We start from the raw sequence: 19329 nt of genomic DNA on the forward strand, positions 1-19329 counted from the left end.
TTAGCGTAGACGCGTATAAAACGATGTGGCGGTTTGTGCATACGGGCTGGATTGGGCTGCTTGTTTTGTCTGTAAAATAATCAAGTTCTAAAATTGTTCTAACTAGATTTACGATGCGGCGGGATCCTTTAGATATAACTAAGTCGATTTAAGACGCGCATGTTATGTTGAACCTGTCAAACGGGAAAAAATAGACGATGTAAAAACATTCACCCACACACGCACATTGCGTCGTGTTAACTCGTAAAATTTAGAACGAAACGTAAAAACGTTAAACTAAAGATGCACGTTCCGATGTGTTAAGTCACAAAATTTAGAACGAAGCATAAAGCGAAAAATTTGCGGAAAACAAAAACTATAAAGGACCAAAGCTGAAAGTAAAAAAAAAGTTGTGAGGATAGATTGCAAAAGATAAAAAGTTTTGTGTTAAAAGTAAAAAAAAAAAACAAATAGTTTTGGGTTAAAAGTAATTCATGAAATACTTTCGGGTGAAAAGTAAAAAATCAATTTTTTTTAAAAACCCCAAAAAGCCAAGGTTTTAACAACAATATGCATAACCATTTTTTGTTTGAAAAAACCCACCAAAGCCAAGATTACCACACATAAGTAAAAAATATCAAAGTGGTTAAATTGCAAAAGATGGAAACTTTTGAATTAGAAGTGAAAAATCAAATTAATCAAACGGGTTAAATTGTATAAGATAGAAACTTTTGAATTAAAAATGAAAAATCAAATTAATCAAAAGGGTTAAATTACCAAAGATTAAAACTTTAAACTTAAATTGTCAAAGATTAAAACTTTAGGGTTAAAAAGGAAACAAAGATTAAACTTTAAACTTAAATTATTAAAGATTAAAACTTTAGGGTTAAAAAGAAAAGTTGTAGTTTTTTTTTTTTTGGAAAACTCACTAAGCACATGTTACAACACATGTATGCATATTCAACTTGCTTATTTATAAAGTTTAAAACTTTAAACTTAAATTGTCAAAGATTAAAACTTTAGGGGTAAAAAGAAAACAAAGATTAAACTTTAATATTTAATTATTAAAGATTACAACTTTAGGGTTAAAAAGGAAAGTTCTATTTTTTTTTTTTTTTTTTGAAAAACACCCCAAGCACAAGTTACAACCAAGGTAAGCCTAAACTTGTTGCTTCTTTATATGGTTTTAATTAGGTTCCTCATATTATTTTTGTCTCAATTATATAACTTAGTTCTAATTAGTAGGGCTGCAAACGAACTGAACTTTCAGCGAACAGTTCATGAACCGTTCGGCGGGAAGTTCGTTTGTGTTCGTTCGTTTAATAAATGAACGAACACGAACAAAAAAATTTCGTTCGTTTAGTTAAATGAACGAACATGAACAAAGGCCATGTTCGTTCATTTGTGTTCGTGAACGTTCGGTAACGTGTTCGTTTACATTTGTTTGTGTTCATTTGTTTATGTTCGTTTGTATGTTCGTGTTCATTTGTGTATAGGAATATATACATATATATATATATATATTTTATTTTATTACCCAACTTATATTATATTATACTGTATGGCCCAACTTATATTTTATCGTTTGTTTATGTCATATGTGTTGAGCTTACTTGATGATGGTTGGATGAATTCAAGTTTATTTTGGTTATAGACGATCTCAAGGTTATTTTGGTGGATTAAATGGAGACTTGAAGTTTTGAGACACTACTTTCTGTTAGTTATGTTTATAAAAATTATATATTAAGCTACTCAAGTTTGGATAATTAGCTTGGTATATTTTGAGTGGATCTACTTAGTGTTTTTTTTTTTTTTGTTATGATCATCTTCGAAAGTAAATATATGTTCGTTTGTGTTTGTTTATGTTCATTAACGTTTGTTTGTGTTCGTTTGCGTCTGTGTGCGTTCATGAATGTTCGTTTGTGTTCGGTACCTAAATTAACAAACGAACACAAACGAAAACGAACACAAACGAAAACGAACACGAACAAGTACATTTCCTTAACAAACGAACACGAACAAAAAATCTCGTTCGGTAAGTGTTCGTGAACTGTTCGTGAACACATGAAATCCTTAACAAACGAACACGAACAAGGCCGTGTTCGTGTTCGTTCGGTTCGTTTGCAGCCCTACTAATTAGTTTATCATTACTTAATTCATAACGCTTTCCACCATACTACTTTGGTTCAATACCCTATTTACACTATCTACATAGTTATTTAGGTTTTTGTATGACACCCACGACAGTCATCAGTAATGATTGTAATTTTTTTTTTTTGCCAAATTACCTTATTAAAAAACCCACATCGATTGTTTAACCAAAGAGTTTAGTTTTGGTTACTTTAAAAAAAAACTCAAGCTAAGTCCAAACCCTGTATAACCCTATTTATTTTAACCCTAACTTAGCCGAAATTAACCATAACCGACTTCATAACCGATTAATCATAACCGAAGTTTATGGTTACTAAAATTTGATAACCGAAACAAGCGGTTATGGTTATGTTTATGGTTAATGGTAACCCATGCACACATCTATTGTAAACTGTGATTATGAACTTTAAGAGTGAAAATTTTGAATAAATAGATAAATCTAATTTTATTAAACTTAAATCCCTCTTTTTCATGGTAGAAGTTGAGATGATTGTAGCACATATAACCAGTTTCCTTAATATCGTATGAAAATCTCTTGAGATATATAACATACACATGGGGCTATTGTTTTATAATGCTTCGGCCATTTTCTAACTCTTTAAGGATTTTTATGTAGATGTCACTTTCCATTGTCCTATTTAAGTATGTGGTAAGACATCCATAAGTTTTATCTGAACTTATTATAAGATTGCGAGGCCTCTAAAACATATAAAGGTTATCGCATCTATTACATGGGAATACGTTTCCTCATAATCAAATTTTGAGATTTGGGAAAAACCTTTTTGTTATAGGTCATACCTTACACCACAAAATCTCGTTGTTATGTTTCTTTTTATTTAAAGGCACCCTTTTATAACCCACTGGTTTGACGTCTATGAGTGTTCAAACTGCATGTTCGAAAACGTTTAGCTTGCCGAGCGAATTTAATTCAACCTTAAGTCATCTAGCCATTTTGGCAATTTCTATGTGTACAATCTTGCACAGTTTGTATATACATAATCGTTTTCATCGATTATATCTATTGCTATATCATATTTTAATATATCATTTTACATGTGTTTCATTACAGTTTCATATCATACTATTTTATACATAGCTAATTTGAGATTCAATATTTGTTTGGTACGTGAGTTGTTGATTATATCGCTACACATGGGTCAAAACATAAAACCCTAATCATGTTTATCAAGATAAAATATAGAGTAAATTACAAGTTTTGTCCTTTATGTTTACACTAAATTGCAGGCGCTGTCCTTTGGCCAAAAGTTTACAGGCGATGTCCTTAATCTTTCAAAATCTTGTACGTTATGTCCTTTAGGCCAAACCCAGTTAGAATTTTTGGTTAAATCTGGTCATGTGTCTTGCACATGAGGGCATTATTGTCATTTTATATTCTCAGAAACTATTGAGTAAATAAATTATAAGAAAATCCTTGTGGCTACCACTAGACCAAATGGCCTACGGTTCAATCATGGGTATGTAACCAACGAATCCCTATTGACACAGTTAATAAGGAGACTGTTCAATCAACGAATGTTTCACCCACACATCACCGATGATTTTTCCACTAAAAAATTGTTTTTTAGTCAGCTAAAAGTTTTTTTTGATAAGTTAAATTACAATGCTGGATGTCCACATGTCACCTTTCCTTCATAAGTTTGAAAAATTACAGATTCCATCTCTACTGTTTGGACAATAAAATGGCAACAATAAGATCGGCACAAGCCTCCTCAATTCTTGTTATTCTACATGTTTAACCTACCCACTGACCCAAAAATTTCTGTCAGTCAAACGTAGTTGAATTGCACCTATCACTAACCTTGATGAAGCCCTCCAACTGTTTGATGAAATGCTTCACATACAACCTTCACCTTCCGTCATCAAATATAACCAACCGATCACTGTTATGGTAAAAGTGAAACATTTTTCCACCACCGCCATCGACCTACCATCACCCTTCACCCCACCACCGCCATTGATCCAACATCACCACAACCACCCATAACACATAATCTAGGATATTATCACTTTAACCAAATAAAATCAACAAGGATCATAATAGCTCAACCTTTATGCACATTAAACGTTGATTTTCTCGTGAAGACGAGCACATTCAACGGCGCCGATTGCTGAAACTTCAACGGCATCGACTGAGATACGATCGGAACATCACCGGAGCATCACTCTTGCTTATTTGGTGGAGGAATCGCCGGAATTAGTCGCGAAGATGACGTATTGTTCTGGTTCTAGTTCTAGATCGTAGAGAGAGATGATGTTTTAGATAAAGAGAGTGAAGAGAGAGAGAGAGAGTAAGTTCATATTTGTTTCTTATTTCTCAATTTTGTATAAATAGTCCCTGAAAAAAACTTTTTACAAAATAGCCCCTGGAACGTGAATAGACACATATGTTCTCATGTGCAATGCACATGACCATATTTAACCAAAAAATCTAACTGGGTCTGGCCTAAAGGACATAACGTGCAAGATTTTGGAAGGTTAAGGACGCCGCCTGTAAACTTTTGAAAAAAAGAACAGCGCCTGCAATTTGGTGTAAACTTAAAGGACAAAACTTGTAATTTACTCTAAAATATAAATATAAATATGAACATAAAATTAGAGATACTTACTTGTGAGAATTGTAAACTTAGATGACGATGAGGATGCCATGGCAATTCCTCTTATTATGCTTTTGTGTGATGGGGATTTTAGAGAGAATAATAATCAATTTGGTGTACTTGATGAGTTTTATATTTTTATTATTATCCACATTAAAAGCATCTAGAGGGAAACCATAATGACCCCTTAACTAATCAATATTCATAATTACTTTCATAAAGTAATTGTTAGGGACCAGTTATATCATATTGGTAAAGTTAACTTAAATGATCCGTATGCCAACCATTCTCGATTTTACATGATTTATAAACACATACTCTAAAAATTGCCAATGATCCTTGGTTCAAGTGGTTGGTAGACTGGATTTCTCGTGAGAGACTCCAATTCGATCCCCACTGGACACAACAAGGTGAGGCCAGGGGGTTTTACACTAGTTATGGTTGCGTGGTTTCCTCTTGGAGCGGGTCGCGATGAGAATTAAATATCTATGATATCCATTTTTAGTGGTGTTCAACCCACGGGTGGATTGAGGGCCAGGATGTACCAAGCCCAAAATGGATGGTCTCCTGGTTTCGAACCCGGGTATCTCGTGTACAATTGAAGTTGGTGCGAAAGCCCAACCAGTTGGTCTACTAACCATTAAAAAAATACTCTAAAAACTGCCATGTTCAGCTCAATGAAAGGTTAATATCAGTTAGTACATTTACTCTTGAGAAATATACGTGACCAAGGTTTTATAAAAGGGTTATTGGATTTTATCACCCCAAACCCAACTATCGGCCTTTGGCCGTTGCCACCCCCAACTAACACTTTGACACCCGACACCCCCAACTTGACTTTTAGTTTATGCTGGCACCACTCAGTTAAATCTTTACTAACTGGGTTGGTTTCTTATCCTACGTGGCACAGAGTTGATGAGATGGACATGATTACGTGGCGAACGAGGAAATTAGGGTTCGATTTATGATCCTTTGGTGTTATAAAGGAGGAGATGAAGGTTAGTGACACGTCCTTCGCCACGTAATCATGTCCATCTCATCAACTCTGTGCCACGTAGGATAAGAAACATACCCATTTAGTAAAAAATTAACTGAGTGATGCCAGCACGAACTAAAAGTCAAGTTGGGGGTGTCGGGTGTCAAAGTGTTAGTTGGGGTGGGCAACGGCCAAAGGCCGATAGTTGAGGCCTGTGAGTGATAAAATCCAATAACCATTTATAAAAATACATCTCATACAAGACCTTTTGGATCTGGATTTTCGTCGAATACATTGGGTATGTTTGGCAAAAGTAATTGGTGGTTGGAAGATGGTAACTGTAGTTTTTTAGATATATTAAGGTGTTTGGTAGAGTAGCTGGAGCTTTTAATAAAATGTATAAAATTATCAAAATGGACATAATTAAAAAGTTGGTGCCTTAAAAAGTTCATTATCTTTAGAGGTTAAAATAATTATTTTTCTCTAAAAACTTATATCTTCTTTTAAACGCTACTAATAGAAGCGTTAAATCAAAAGTTTCAAATTCTAACCTAAAAGTTTCAAACTTCTCTAACTAAATAAGATTTTTTTTATTAAGTATGAAATTTTTCTTAAAATATTAAAGATAGAACATCTCACAAATTCCATGCCAATGTTGGAGAACACAAATTGATCAATTTTTTACTTTTTTTTTAACGGGAACTTCTTCATGTGTATAGGTTACAATAATCACCAAATCGAAATCGAAGAGACCGATTTTTTTTAAACGGTGAACTCCACAAATTGATAAACTGATTCCACTGTTTTGAATTACTTCCCCCATCCATCCAACATACAAACCTGGAGGTTTATTCGAATTACCCTTGTCACATTCCGTTTACCTAAGCATTTTAGGACTTCATGCGTGTTAATGCAACCAATATCACAGTGAACACATATATGTTCCGGCGACCACTCATCGGAAACCACCGACCTCCGTCGTCACACTCCACCATCCGGCCAGCTCACACCCAACCACACTTATCTCTACTCGCAGACAAATGCAGTTCCATGCGTCAACTTCTACAAATTCACGCTCAAATGCTCGTCACTGCCACCATCCACGACAACTTCGCCGCTAGCCGTTTACTCTCCTTCTCCGCTCTTTCCCCTCACGGCGATTTAAATTATGCTTCCAAATTGTTAAACAGTGTTCAACAACCAAACATGTTTATGTGGAACACCCTCATCAGAGGCTTAGCGATCAGCCCTAATCCACATGAAGCAGTGTTCTTGTATGTTAATATGCGTAGAATAGGTGTTACACCGGGAAAACACACGTTCCCTTTTGTTCTGAAAGCGTGTTCGGGTTTACGATCGGTTGAATTGTGTAAACAAGTGCATTCACAGGTTGTGAAAGTTGGATTAGACTTGGATTTTCATGTTGTGAATAATTTGATAAGAGGGTACTCTGTTTCTTCTGGTTTGGTACTTGCCCGCCAAGTGTTTGATGAAATGCCTGATAAAAATGTTAATGTTTGGACGACGATGGTGTGTGGGTACGCTCAGAATGATCGCACAGTAGAAGCGTTGGATCTGTTTAACCAGATGGTTGCTGAAGGATTTGAGCCGAATGGTCCAAGTTTGTCGTCTGTGTTGTCGGCTTGTGCGCAATCCGGGTGTTTGGATATGGGAGAAAAGATCCATAGATACATAATGGAAAAAGGGTTAGGTACCGAGGTTATTCTCGGTACTGCTTTGGTAAACATGTATGCCAAGAATGGAGCACTTGTTATGGCTAGAACTTGCTTTGATAACATGCCGCAAAAGAACATTATAACTTGGAATGTAATGATTTCGGGGTTAGCAGTTCATGGGCATGCAAAAGAAGCACTTGATGTCTTTCAGGTATTAGAGAAATATAACGTGATGCCAAACGATAGCACATTTGTTGGAGTTTTATCTGCTTGTTGTCATGCCGGAATGCTTGATTTTGGCCGGAAAATATTCAACTCAATGAGGAGTGTTTACGGAATTGAGCCCAAAATACAACATTACGGGTGCATGGTTGACCTTTTAGGTCGAGGTGGGATGTTATCGGAGGCTGAAGAGTTGATAAATAGAATGCCATGGAAAGCTGATTTGAAGATTTTGGGAGCTCTGTTGAGTGCTTGTGGGAGTTATGGAAATATTGAGGTTGCAGAAAGAGCGGTGAAGAAGATGCTTGTGTTGGAACATGATAATCATGGAGTTTATGTTGTTTTGTCGAATATGTACGCAGATGCGGGTCGATGGGATGATGTTTCGAGGTTGAGGGAGATTATGAAAGATGGGAGTTTAAAAAAAACTCCAGGATGGAGTCTTGTTGGTGATAAGGATGAATTAAATTAGAATGCAAGAGTGGAAAGTTTATGCTCATTTATAGTAGCTCTTGAAAAAAAAATATATTTTTTTGGAAAGAACTCAAAATAATAATTCCTCTTACGACTAGCAAAAACCAGTATGACAACTGAGGAGGCATAGACGAATGCTTTGGTACTCACCATAAGAACCAGAGGAGGTATCTACGAGGCGATTGATGGACGTATCTGTATGCTCGACCTATGCACACGTCCTTTGTTTGTTATGTCTTTGTTGGCGGGCAGTAGTATTCATGGAGTTGGTCTTATTCTCAATTATCTTGGTTAGTGGTAGTAGTAGACTAGTTAATTGTGTCGTGATTTTCTTGTAAGTCTGTAAATAATAGGGCTTGTTTATACTAGTAGTGGGTTATTGTCTTGGTATGTTTGAAGGGAATGAATGATATGATAGACTGCTTCTTTTTGTCCCAATTCCGTACACATGAGTGACTCACTTTCCAAACAACTTTATCTTCCATTCCCTTCCTAAGGTGCAACTTTGATTTATTATTTTATTTCATATGGGGAAATTTTGACTCAGATGGACAGAATTGTGTAAATTTGGTTCCTTTTTTTAATCATCTTTTGGGTTTGTTTGGGTAAAGACCATGTTCAAACGCGTCTAAATGGGTTAGAAGCTAAAACTAAAACAACTTTCCAGAACTTGTGGTTTAAACAGGTTCAAACAGTTTTTGCTGTTTTTGTGTTGAGTTTATAACCAAACCTTGCTTGTTGAACTATTATATAACAATAATAATAATAATAATAATAATAATAATAATAATAATAATAATAATAATAATTTGTGGTTTTTATGAGAGATATAAATTTTTATTATTTTTTAATAATGTTTCAAGACTTACGCCTTGGCCTGCCTCGAGGCTTACGCCTCATGAGGCTAAGGGAAGACGCCTCGAGGCCTGTTTCTGCCTTTTTAAACCTTGGCTAAGTCATGATTAATAAACTTAATATATTGATAAGGGAACGTCCAGCTATACCTAAGTCATGATCGATGAATTTTATATGCCAAAACGGTCCCAGATTAGACCTGTGATGAATCGACCCTATACATACGAAACCCCGGACGGACACCTGTTTGGTAATTGGGAGAACATCAAGTCTTTTACACACATCAAATAAGTACTTTAGGTCTTATCTGATTATTGATTTCGTGTACCACAAAATACTTTAATCTGAAAGTGAACTTTATATATGATTTACAAAGAAAGCTATCAAGGGAATTACAAAAATCTGAAACCTACACCCACTAGCAAACGGGTCAGTTCTTGGTTTTAAACTTCTAATGATTGTATATTCTTAGCTAAACAGGAACCAGGCGAATGGAATGAAAGTCATCCAGTGTGTGTTAATTTGTAATGTCATTCGACGTCCTATATCAAACTATTCAAACAAATTATACATTATTTGAAAGATAGATGATGTAAATATAATTGATGCATTAGAAAAATAGGAAACAAAAAGGCACAAACTGTTGGTCTTGTCCACTTGGGCTGGTCTTTCACACATGTGCATACACAATCGATTGTTTTCTTCATTTGTGGAGTTGTTGATGAACTCCTCTCTAGCAAACATCATAATTAGTATTGCATGTGTCGATGTGATTGTAAGTTGTAATTGTTTCTTTCCGTGCATGAATGCTCTCCTTGCATAAAATAATTTTCCACGCACGATCAGAAAGCAGTGGACTTCTGGTTGTTCATGGTACTTGAATCTTCGAATATGTATATGCGACTTCTCAAGTACCACCTCGTCAACTATGTTCCATTTTTGTGTCGCAAAATTATTTTCCTTTGCCAATGGCGCGACTTCTTCGCCTTTCCTTTTTAGCATTTTTGAGCTGTAGGAATGGGGATTCATCAACACCAACACTTGGTGTTATTGGGAATGCCTTGGAAGGGTTGAATTTGTTAAACTTGGGCTTGTTGAAGTTAATGAAAACAAGGAAAGTCGGGATTTTGAATCCAGAATTTTGAGTTGCGAGAAGCCAACATTTGAAAAGGTGTGGGTTCGGATATTCTTTGAATGGCGGAGACGCACTGTTTGGAAATGGGACTTGGTCAGGGTTTAGGTTTTCTTCCTGGATGTCATCAATTAACAATTGCGTAAACATGATTGGTTTGGGTTCATGATTTTAGAGAAGTGATATGTCACAAAGAATTTGAGAAAGAAAGATTATTTATGTGATAAAATATGAAGTTTATGGTGATATCTATAATGGTCATTGAAGTTTAAAAAAAATTATAGACTTTTTGAAGAAATAGGCATTGAAGTTTAAATATATATATATATATATATATTTTTTAAAAAACCGGCAATAAAAGGTTCAATAAAGAAAAGAAAAAAAAGATTTGTTTTTCTACAAACAGGCCCACCTTCAAATAGGCAGAGATGCATCAGCCCAGGCCCAAGAGCACCTTCATGGTGGGCCAAGGCGATGGTCTCACTTCTTAGACTCTTCTTGAAATAAAGGAAAGATCTTATATGGTTATTGATAGGGTTTGAATTGTATAACAAAGATGATGAAACCGAATGATGCTAATTGTATTGAATTGAACGATATGATCACAAGGATCTACAAGATAACAACCACAAGTGGTCCTAACACCTACCCAATTCTATTCCCCCCTCTCCAAGTCACTAGACCTCTTTATTTATAAAAGGTAAAAGTTACATATACCCCCCTCCCACAATTGCAAAATACTATTCAAGTGAAAAGCTAATATACAATTCCTATCAGTTATATGGTGTTTTGAAAATCAGACACGCAAGTATGATCTGAAACTGTTGGTATCAACGTGGTTTTTGTTATGAGCCAATATAATATCATACACAAATGAGCCTCTTCGATGACAACAGAGCAAAACCGGTGAACTAGTCGTTGCATGCCCTAACCATTTGTCTGACAGACTGACATTATTTTCTAAATTGGGTTGGCCGATTGAAATGGTGATCGGGTAAACCATCGAATTTACCAGTCCGAATATCGGTCTGTTTCAACAAATTGACTCTTTAACTTTTTAATATTTTGATTTTTGTGGACAAGATCTGTATTTAACAGGTTGCTTACCTGCACATAGTAAATTAGTAATTTAAAATATCTTCCAAATGACACAACAGTCTATACCTAACACGACGATTTTCTTAATCACTTTCAAATGACAAAACAGTCTATACCTAGCACGAACAAACAAGTCAAGTCCAATTCATGCTCAAGCTCTCTTAAGCTTGTCGTTGCCGATCTCAAGCTTAGATGAGCTCGACCTGGCTTATTTACATATCTAGTTATAAGCAAAAGCTTGATAATCTAAATCCACGTCTACTAGAAATATTAATCATTGACAACCGGTGTATGTTCTGCACTGTTCAACTTCCATCGTTGATTGAATGTTGAGAACATGTAAGAATAGCTGTAAAAGATTCTTTTAAATCTTCGGTTCAGCGGTGAAGTTAGAAACTTTATTTGTAGCGAAGTAGTTAACAACTTAGTTTCATTTGAAGTTAGAAGCTTTATTTTGGTGTGTTAAAACAGTGCTCCCTCCACTAGAGGTCGAGGGTTCAAGTCCCGTTATGGATTGTGAAGGAAAATTAGCACTAGATTAGATGGGCGTGTGAGTTGTTTAAAAAAACAAAAGTTTTATTTGTAGCTGAAAACTGTTAAATGACAAAAATAAAAATCGCACGCCTAATTAAAACTTAAAAAAAAAAACAAAATAAAAATAAGCACGCCTAACTAAAACTTAAAAAAAAAACAACATTAATGAACCACGAAGGTCCACATAACAAAAAATATACTTGAATTCAGAAATTTTCATAAGGTAACGGATATTTCTAAGATAGAAAACCAGACATAACATGAAATTAAAAAGATTCTAATTACTAAATATGCAGCTACATAGTTGATATACCAAAACAAAACGGTCGTTAGCACATTCAAAAGATGATTACCGTTTATTCCATGTTCCATCAGCATATTTCCAAACCAATCATGTGCTTTTACGGGCTGGTCTGCGATTCAGATAACGGATAACTGCATCTTCAATCCTACACATTCACAAAACAGTAACCGCATAAGAGTTGGAGCTTGCAAAAGCACATTTAGACCCATCATAACAATGACAACAGACACGAAATCTAATATTAAAATGTTGAAATATTGGATTTTAATAATCCCAACTATTCACCTTTGGCTACCAACAGTCCCAACTTAAAAAATAACCACTGACAGTCCCAACTATTAACATATTGGCCTCCAATGGACCCTGACTAACAGAACCCTAATCCCGTTAGTCTCCAGTCGCTGGAAAAACGCTTTTTGGCCGGAAAACTTATTCTTAGCCGGAAAACTCAACATTTTCGTCCCAAACCTCTTTGTAACCTTATTACGGACCTTTAGGAACCTTTTTTCTAGTAAAAGCCCCAATTATTGAAGTCGCCGGAAAACTCAGTCTTTAGCCGGAAAACTTCTTTTGGCCGAAAAACTCAACTTTTTGGCCAGAAAACTTAACATTTTCGTCCCAAACCTCTTTGTAACCTTAGATTGGACCTTTGAAAACCCTGTTTTCTGGCCAAAAATGGTTTTCTGGCGACCGGAGACTAACGGCGTTAGGGTTCTGTTAGTCAGGTTCCATTGGTGGCCAATATGTTAATAGTCGAGAGTGCCGGTGGTTATTTTTGAAGTTGGGACTGTTGGCAGCCAACGACGTATAGCTGGGATTGTTAAAATCCAATATTCCTAAATTGTTTAAACACAAGATTATCATGTAGTTAACATTTAATGAGGCACAAAATAAAGCAAATATATATATATAGTTATAAACTCATGTACTTCAATAAATACGCATATAAAGGCAATATAGTAAATAAGGTAACATTACCAGGGTTGGTTATAGAAATCAGCTTGACTTTCTTTTTCAGCATTACGATTTGCATCCCCAACAAGAAGCTTCAAATCTTTGCCTTGAGATTCAATCAAAGCATCGATAAACTCAACAGGAGACTCACTAAATCCAAGAAAGAAAGCCCGCCTTTTACGATGCTCGTTTATCTTTCTTATTGACGTACATATTGCCTCATCACAGGCTTCAATTTCCTTGGTTTTCTCATTGTTAGCCAATAAAGCATTCAAATCTTTTTGTACTAAAAGCGGCACATCCACCAGTACATCATAACATGCATTGCCAGCTGGACTGTTCCCCGAGAGCTTCATCTTATGCTCCAAATGTATAGGTGGCGGTGGAGACAAATGACTTGAAATCTTATGTGATACCATGGAAAATTTCACTTTTTCTTCACCGAATACTTTAAGAAGCGGTGGATCACAATTAAAATACGATGGATCATCCGCATCTTGTAACTTCCGAGCTTTGACATATTGCCAGATGGCGGAAATAACTCTTGTTCGAGTATCAACTTCAATTCCAAGAACTTCCATTAAAGAAGACGAAAGTTTAAATTTCTCAGGCAGATAATTCATTTCTAACCTTATATTCACAGTAAACTCCTTATCACCTTTTCTTTTGACTTCAAACCCTTCATGAGGTGTCGGGGTTCTAGAACTATCCCACAAAATCGTATGATTATCAGGATACAGTTTTTGGTCCAACTGTATACCAACTCTCTTAAAGAAAGATGAAAACTTTGGGTACAACGGGTTCGGTTTCGACATCATACCAGCCTGCGGTTCAGGATCCATTCCTTCTTCCAATATTCTCCCTATAATTTTCATCGTCCAAGAAGGCGGCTCAGCATTCGGCTTTTGAGGAATCGTTTGAACCTGATTCGCAAACGTGTTAAACACATATATTCTAAGCGTCTTCTGAACAGAAGGTGGGTCTTTAACAGCTTCCTGAATGTCTATCTTCTTTCTTATTATAGCAGCGTCAACACGTGACTCAAATTCAAGAAGCTGCGTGTATAAAGCAGACGGTGGCAGAATCGCAGCCACTCTGTCATGTATCTGTTTTCCAGAAACCTTCTGTTTCTTTTTATGACGGGCAGCTGGCGTAAGCTCCATGGTCCTCATGGGAGAACCAGCATTAGCGTTCGACACTCCAGGCGGCCGCCCGAGTGGCTTCTGAGGCGCGCGTTTGGCACTTGTATTGCCCGATCCCGAAAAGAGGGGCGAATTAGTAAGCGCCAGACCTTGAGCCTGAAGCTGGGCTTGAAACTGGGCATGGTTAGCCTGAGCCTGAGCTGCAACTTTGGCCTGAGCGTTTAACTGCGCTTGCGCGATCGCGTGCGCATGCGCCTGGGCTGCGGAAAACTGAGGGAGCTGAAACTGGCTTGACAGATGATGGGGATTAGGGTTTGGTGGATTCGTGTTGTTCTTTTGGGGATTAGTGTTGTTCATAGACATAATTTCATACAAATTGTAACCCTAATTCTCACAATGCGGTTTTAAACTTTTAATATCCATTCAAACCCTAAATTGCAAGCCGGAAACGGTACCAAATTGCATACACATCTTCAAATCCTGTGATGACCTAAAATTTAATTAACATTCATCATAATTCGATATACGCATTGGTTAAAAACACATACGAAACTCGAAATTGAAAAGGAATACCTAAAAGAAATAGAATTATTGATGAATGCAGATTACGAAACAGGAAAATTGAGCAAATTACCTAAAAGTGGGAGCAAATCCAAAGCAGTAATTATGTAAAGAAGATCTGTGAATGTGCTTACGTGAAGATCTCGAGTCAGGTAGCGTTTTAGCTTCTCTCCCGCCCGGTTCTCAGAAAGCTGTATAGATCTGGTCCCGGTCCGGTTTCTTTCCTTCCGGATTTTTTTTTTCTTTCCATAAAAAGATAAACGAGTAATAAAAAAACTAGTGGTATTTCGTCGCGTTTAGTGGTTTGCTTTTGATCGGTATCGGTTCAGCTCATTACTGTACCAGCATGAGATACTGACATCTGGCGTAGCAATTGACATGTGTTTTACATCAATTGAAACAACGGAAACGAATACTTGTTCTGGTATTATTCGGTTCATTAAGGTACTTGTATGATACATGTATCTCTTGTATAGCTTACGATACCAAAAAGATATTTTATTGCGAATAAAACTTTGTGTTCAATGAATTTAATGTTGCTACATTGAGAATAACCATAAAACGAATACGGTACAGCACTGATGTTGACCCCCCATGTTGCAACATGGGGTCGTAAAGTTGTGCTAATTAGTAAGCAAACAACGACCAAAAGCGGAAAAATTTGAAAAACAAAAACGCACATTTATACCGACACGAACCTAAAACGTAGACAAAGACAAATGCAAACTTATACCGCAAGTTGCGTTTACAAACTCACTACAAAGACAAAAGGAGTGAAAGACAACAAAAATTACAAAACAAAAACCATAAGAAAACACTATTCTTCAAGATTTATTATATACATATAAAATATAAATATAAATTTGTTCATCTTGGAAATTCCAATGGAATTGCAATTTGTGGTCCAAAGATTTTCAAGTACTTCGAATTCGATATGAAGAAGTAATTTAAAGAAAATACTAAGATGTCACGTAAAGGTATGAAAACAATTTGAAGGACAGAGACAATTGAACTGGATACTTCAATAGGGAAATTCGGTTTTGATCCAACAAAGTTGATAAAGTAGGCAAAGTCATTCTAAACTAAGTTCACTGGATTGAAAATTTGGCCCACTTGAAGAATATGACATTTCTATCAAAAGCCAGTGCGGAGATGAAAAACTAATTAGTCGTGTTGGAAGTGATGATGATCATCATGCCGTGATCATCTCCCCCCCAACACACTTGAGGATCAAGAAATCTACATGATTTGGAGTTAATTATTGAAATTAGTCTTGATCTAAAATATATATGTTTAACGAAGGTAATTACTCTAACTAGTAGTTGAGATGATATATTATTGTATTGAATGGTAGATATATTACACTAAATTTGGAATCAAGCAACATACTCTAAACCAATAGATACCCTAAATTTGGTCCAATTGTCATACGAATCGGTTTTTATCGGAAATGTGTCTGTAATGTCTACTTATATAGTTTAAGTTAAGTATAAACTTTTGTTTTAACATTTTGTTTATACTTATAACTCAACTTCAAGCATTTATTGGTAGTTTGTGTAAAATCTACAGAAAGATTCTTAAAAGTAAAAAAGATACTCGTTAAGGTTATTAAATGTAAGAACAAGAACTGTATTTTCTCACTTACCGTATAGATCTCATTTTTTCACGTTTATTCTCTCTCTTCTCATTTAAGAGAGTGGCGTAAGAAAGAATTACACTTAAGATATTCGTTAAGGTTATTACATTTTTGTCTCCAATGTTCACTCTGGCTAACAAAAATGATCCTTAGAATGGATGTTCGTTAAATTTTCTAAAAAGAATTTAGTAATAAGACTATTATTATACCATTTATTATTATTATTTTTATTTTTTTAAATAGTACAATTTCTTCAAACAGGCTTTCAATTTCACCCCAAACAAGAACTACAACATGAATTATACCATAAGTAGTAAAGTACTACTTATGCAAGGAAAGGTAAGTAGCCAGGGAAACTGATTACTTCTTTACACTAAAATACAATCATGTTGACTCTAAAAAGCCAAATGACAAACTTATTTATCACACATCTTCTCAAGCTACCATCACACAACAATTCATAATGAAATGACTCAGCTGAATCCTCCCATTGTCAAGCAATTCCCATTCGGGCCAGTAATCCGATTCCGGGTCCGGACTACACGTATAAATAGCCATCGAGCTTCTCGACGTTAACACTGTTGACGCCCCGATTACAACCAACTTATTGCCAAATGACTTAAACGCCACTCCCCAACCGCGGTTGTAATCCGCCCTCACAGGAACCAAACCCATCTGCTTCCAACTGTTGCTTTTCTTCAAGTAAACTTTTAACATATTCGAAGACGCTTCGATTGAATAAAGCTCGTTGTTAACCACCGCGATTAACGGAGGGGAATGAGCGTTGAGGACCGGATTGTCTGTGAACATCTCCGGGATCAAATTCCATTGGTTCGTTTCGGGGTCATAAAACTCGCCACACGTCAATACCCCATCGTCATTTCTCCCTCCGATCACATAAAACATGTTGTCCATGTAACACCCGGAACATAGCTTACGTGGCTTTGTCATTCTTGGAAGTGGGGTCCACGACCGGGTTTCCGGGTCATACTTCTCAACCGTGTTGTGCACGGACTGGGTCCCACCAGCCACCGCGATCCCACCCGCCACGTAAGCATTGGTCCCACAAGTGGCAGATGCAAACAAGCATCTTGGGTAGATCATTGGTGGGCCTTTGTACCATTTATTCACTGCTAGTTCGTAACGCCAAATCATTAACCCTTCGATTTCCCGACCCGACACGAGTAAATGGGTCCCGGCACATACCGACTCTTTGTCACCCGAGGTGAAGCAAATATCGGAAGGAAGAACCGGGAGTCTTCTAAACGAACCGAACCCTTGATCAAAAGCCCACCAGCAGTTTTCACCACTCGCGAGCATGAAAACCGACGGCTCGTTGAACTTGATGTCCCGTCTGATCTTGAAAAGCTCTCCGGTTTTCACTAACCTCGAAAACCGCTTATTGACAGATGATAATTTCCAATATTCTGATCTGGGAAATCTAGCTAAGATTAAATTCTCTAACTCATAGTTGAGTGAGGGAATGTCACTAGAGTAATCTGCATCCTGGGGTTTGACTTCTGTTGACTGTTGACTATTGAAGTTGACCCAATATCCATTTCTGTTACTGTTATATGCCACAATACTTTTCTGATCATCAGTTACATCTTCACCTTCTTCTTCATATTTCTGCCTGTTTGATCCTTCGGTCACATGTTCCTCTCCGTTCGACATGATTCGATCGTCTAATTTTTTTTTTCTAATAATCACAACAAACCCATGATTAATTATTTTAATCAGGATAATAAATTGAAAAAATCAAAAACAGAAAGTGTAATCTTTTAAAAAGATGCAAATAATAAATTACCTAATGTGCGCACAATCAAGAAGAACAGATGCATACAACAAGAAATAGAATCAAACAATGATCAAACCAAATGAGAAACATAAATAGCCATCGTTGAGTTGAGAGTTGAAGAATAACGAAAAGCTAAAGGGATCGAAAGCGAAAGAGAATACGACTTTATTCTCCATGATGAAGTAGTAGCATGATCACATACTAAAGCTGAGAAGAACAGGATTGCACGTACACTGTTCGATAAAAAGCCTCAACCAAAAAAAAAAAAAAACATATACGCAACTCTATATATACCCAATTGAAAGTGACATATATGGTGTAGATAGAGATGTTACCAGAGGCACAAGTCAAAAAATAAGGTTACTGAGTCGGAATGAACGATTCAACACGCCTCCCATTCGGTATACTTTGCTGTCACCGATCAAGAAAAGATTAAGATCACGAGAAATACGGCACGGCTCTTTTGAGTCAAGATTATTAGAATGGGTTAATGGTGAATGACAGAGGTTTGTCCAATTGGAGTGCTTAAATTACTTTGCCAATTAACTAAAACCAATATCCTAAATTAATATTTTTTATTTCATATAATATATACACTCTTTTGTTTTTTGGGAGTTAAATAATCAAGTATTTAACCCTGGGCTTATAGCTCAGTGGTTATGGAAATGAGGGAAGACTCCTGACTGAATGGTCTTGAGTTCGATTCTTGATCCACCCGGGTTTTACCGGCTTTGTATTGTCGTGCCCTCGGGCGGGTGCAGGGTCGGGTTTTCCCCGGAACTGGTGGCATGATGGGTTAGGGGCTCCGTGCGTGCAGGTTGGGCTGCCGCGGGCTACCTTTCGGCTAATGGGTGCCGCGTACGGAGTACTCGGCGATTCTTATGTTGTACGTTCAAAAAAAATAATAATAATAATCAAGTATTTTTCAACTTTTTTTATGTGTATTTCATTTAGAGTTTTAGGAGTGTTTAGTGTTACTTTTTTTGGATTATTTGACTAATGTTTTAAACTATTTTTTTAGATAAGTTTTGTTTTAATAAACAATCTCAAATGCTTCTTTGTTTTGTTTTTCTAATGGACTAACTATTTTTGAAAACGATTTGTTAGCTAAAGTATTTGTTTAAAGATACAACTATTTGACAAAACTGATTTTTTTTCAAATACAAGTGTTACTCCTCCCACTCTTTACACACATTCTTTAAATAGCAAATGTTACTTTCAT

The 19329-nt window shown here is 36.3% G+C and overlaps 3 protein-coding genes across 11 annotated transcripts; 1 reads left to right on the forward strand and 2 right to left on the reverse strand.

The window, feature by feature from the left end:
* The first annotated feature begins 6398 nt into the window (after positions 1–6398).
* On the forward strand, positions 6399–8531 carry LOC110904089 (pentatricopeptide repeat-containing protein At5g56310). The gene has a single exon (XM_022149898.2). It carries the CDS (start codon positions 6622–6624, stop codon positions 8089–8091), a length of 1470 nt encoding a protein of 489 aa, XP_022005590.1. The 5' UTR covers positions 6399–6621; the 3' UTR covers positions 8092–8531.
* Positions 8532–11874: 3343 nt separating this feature from the next.
* LOC110904087 (SWI/SNF complex component SNF12 homolog) lies at positions 11875–14930 on the reverse strand. Of its 8 annotated transcripts, none has more exons than XM_035983339.1 (4): positions 14808–14898; positions 14686–14746; positions 12995–14592; positions 11875–12161 (listed from the first exon to the last, which is right to left on the reverse strand). In XM_035983339.1, exons 3-4 carry the CDS (start codon positions 14473–14475, stop codon positions 12104–12106), a joined length of 1539 nt encoding a protein of 512 aa, XP_035839232.1. In that variant the 5' UTR covers positions 14476–14592; positions 14686–14746; positions 14808–14898; the 3' UTR covers positions 11875–12103. The 8 variants fall into 8 exon arrangements, with proteins under 8 accessions (XP_035839232.1, XP_022005588.1, XP_022005587.1 ...); XM_022149896.2 differs by having other exon boundaries at positions 12995–14602; XM_022149895.2 differs by lacking the exon at positions 14686–14746 and having other exon boundaries at positions 12995–14602; positions 14808–14930.
* A 1627-nt stretch (positions 14931–16557) lies between these two features.
* On the reverse strand, positions 16558–18593 carry LOC110904086 (F-box/kelch-repeat protein At3g27150). 2 transcript variants are annotated; one of them, XM_022149892.2, is made up of 2 exons: positions 18443–18593; positions 16558–18008 (listed from the first exon to the last, which is right to left on the reverse strand). In XM_022149892.2, the coding sequence occupies exon 2, from the start codon at positions 17981–17983 to the stop codon at positions 16745–16747; it is 1239 nt and encodes a 412-aa protein (XP_022005584.1). In that variant the 5' UTR covers positions 17984–18008; positions 18443–18593; the 3' UTR covers positions 16558–16744. The 2 variants fall into 2 exon arrangements, with proteins under 2 accessions (XP_022005584.1, XP_022005583.1); XM_022149891.2 differs by lacking the exon at positions 18443–18593 and adding an exon at positions 18117–18426.
* Between the last annotated feature and the right edge of the window lie 736 nt (positions 18594–19329).

Source organism: Helianthus annuus, chromosome 14 (assembly GCF_002127325.2).
Source record: "Helianthus annuus cultivar XRQ/B chromosome 14, HanXRQr2.0-SUNRISE, whole genome shotgun sequence".
In the NCBI taxonomy this organism is placed as follows: domain Eukaryota; kingdom Viridiplantae; phylum Streptophyta; class Magnoliopsida; order Asterales; family Asteraceae; genus Helianthus; species Helianthus annuus.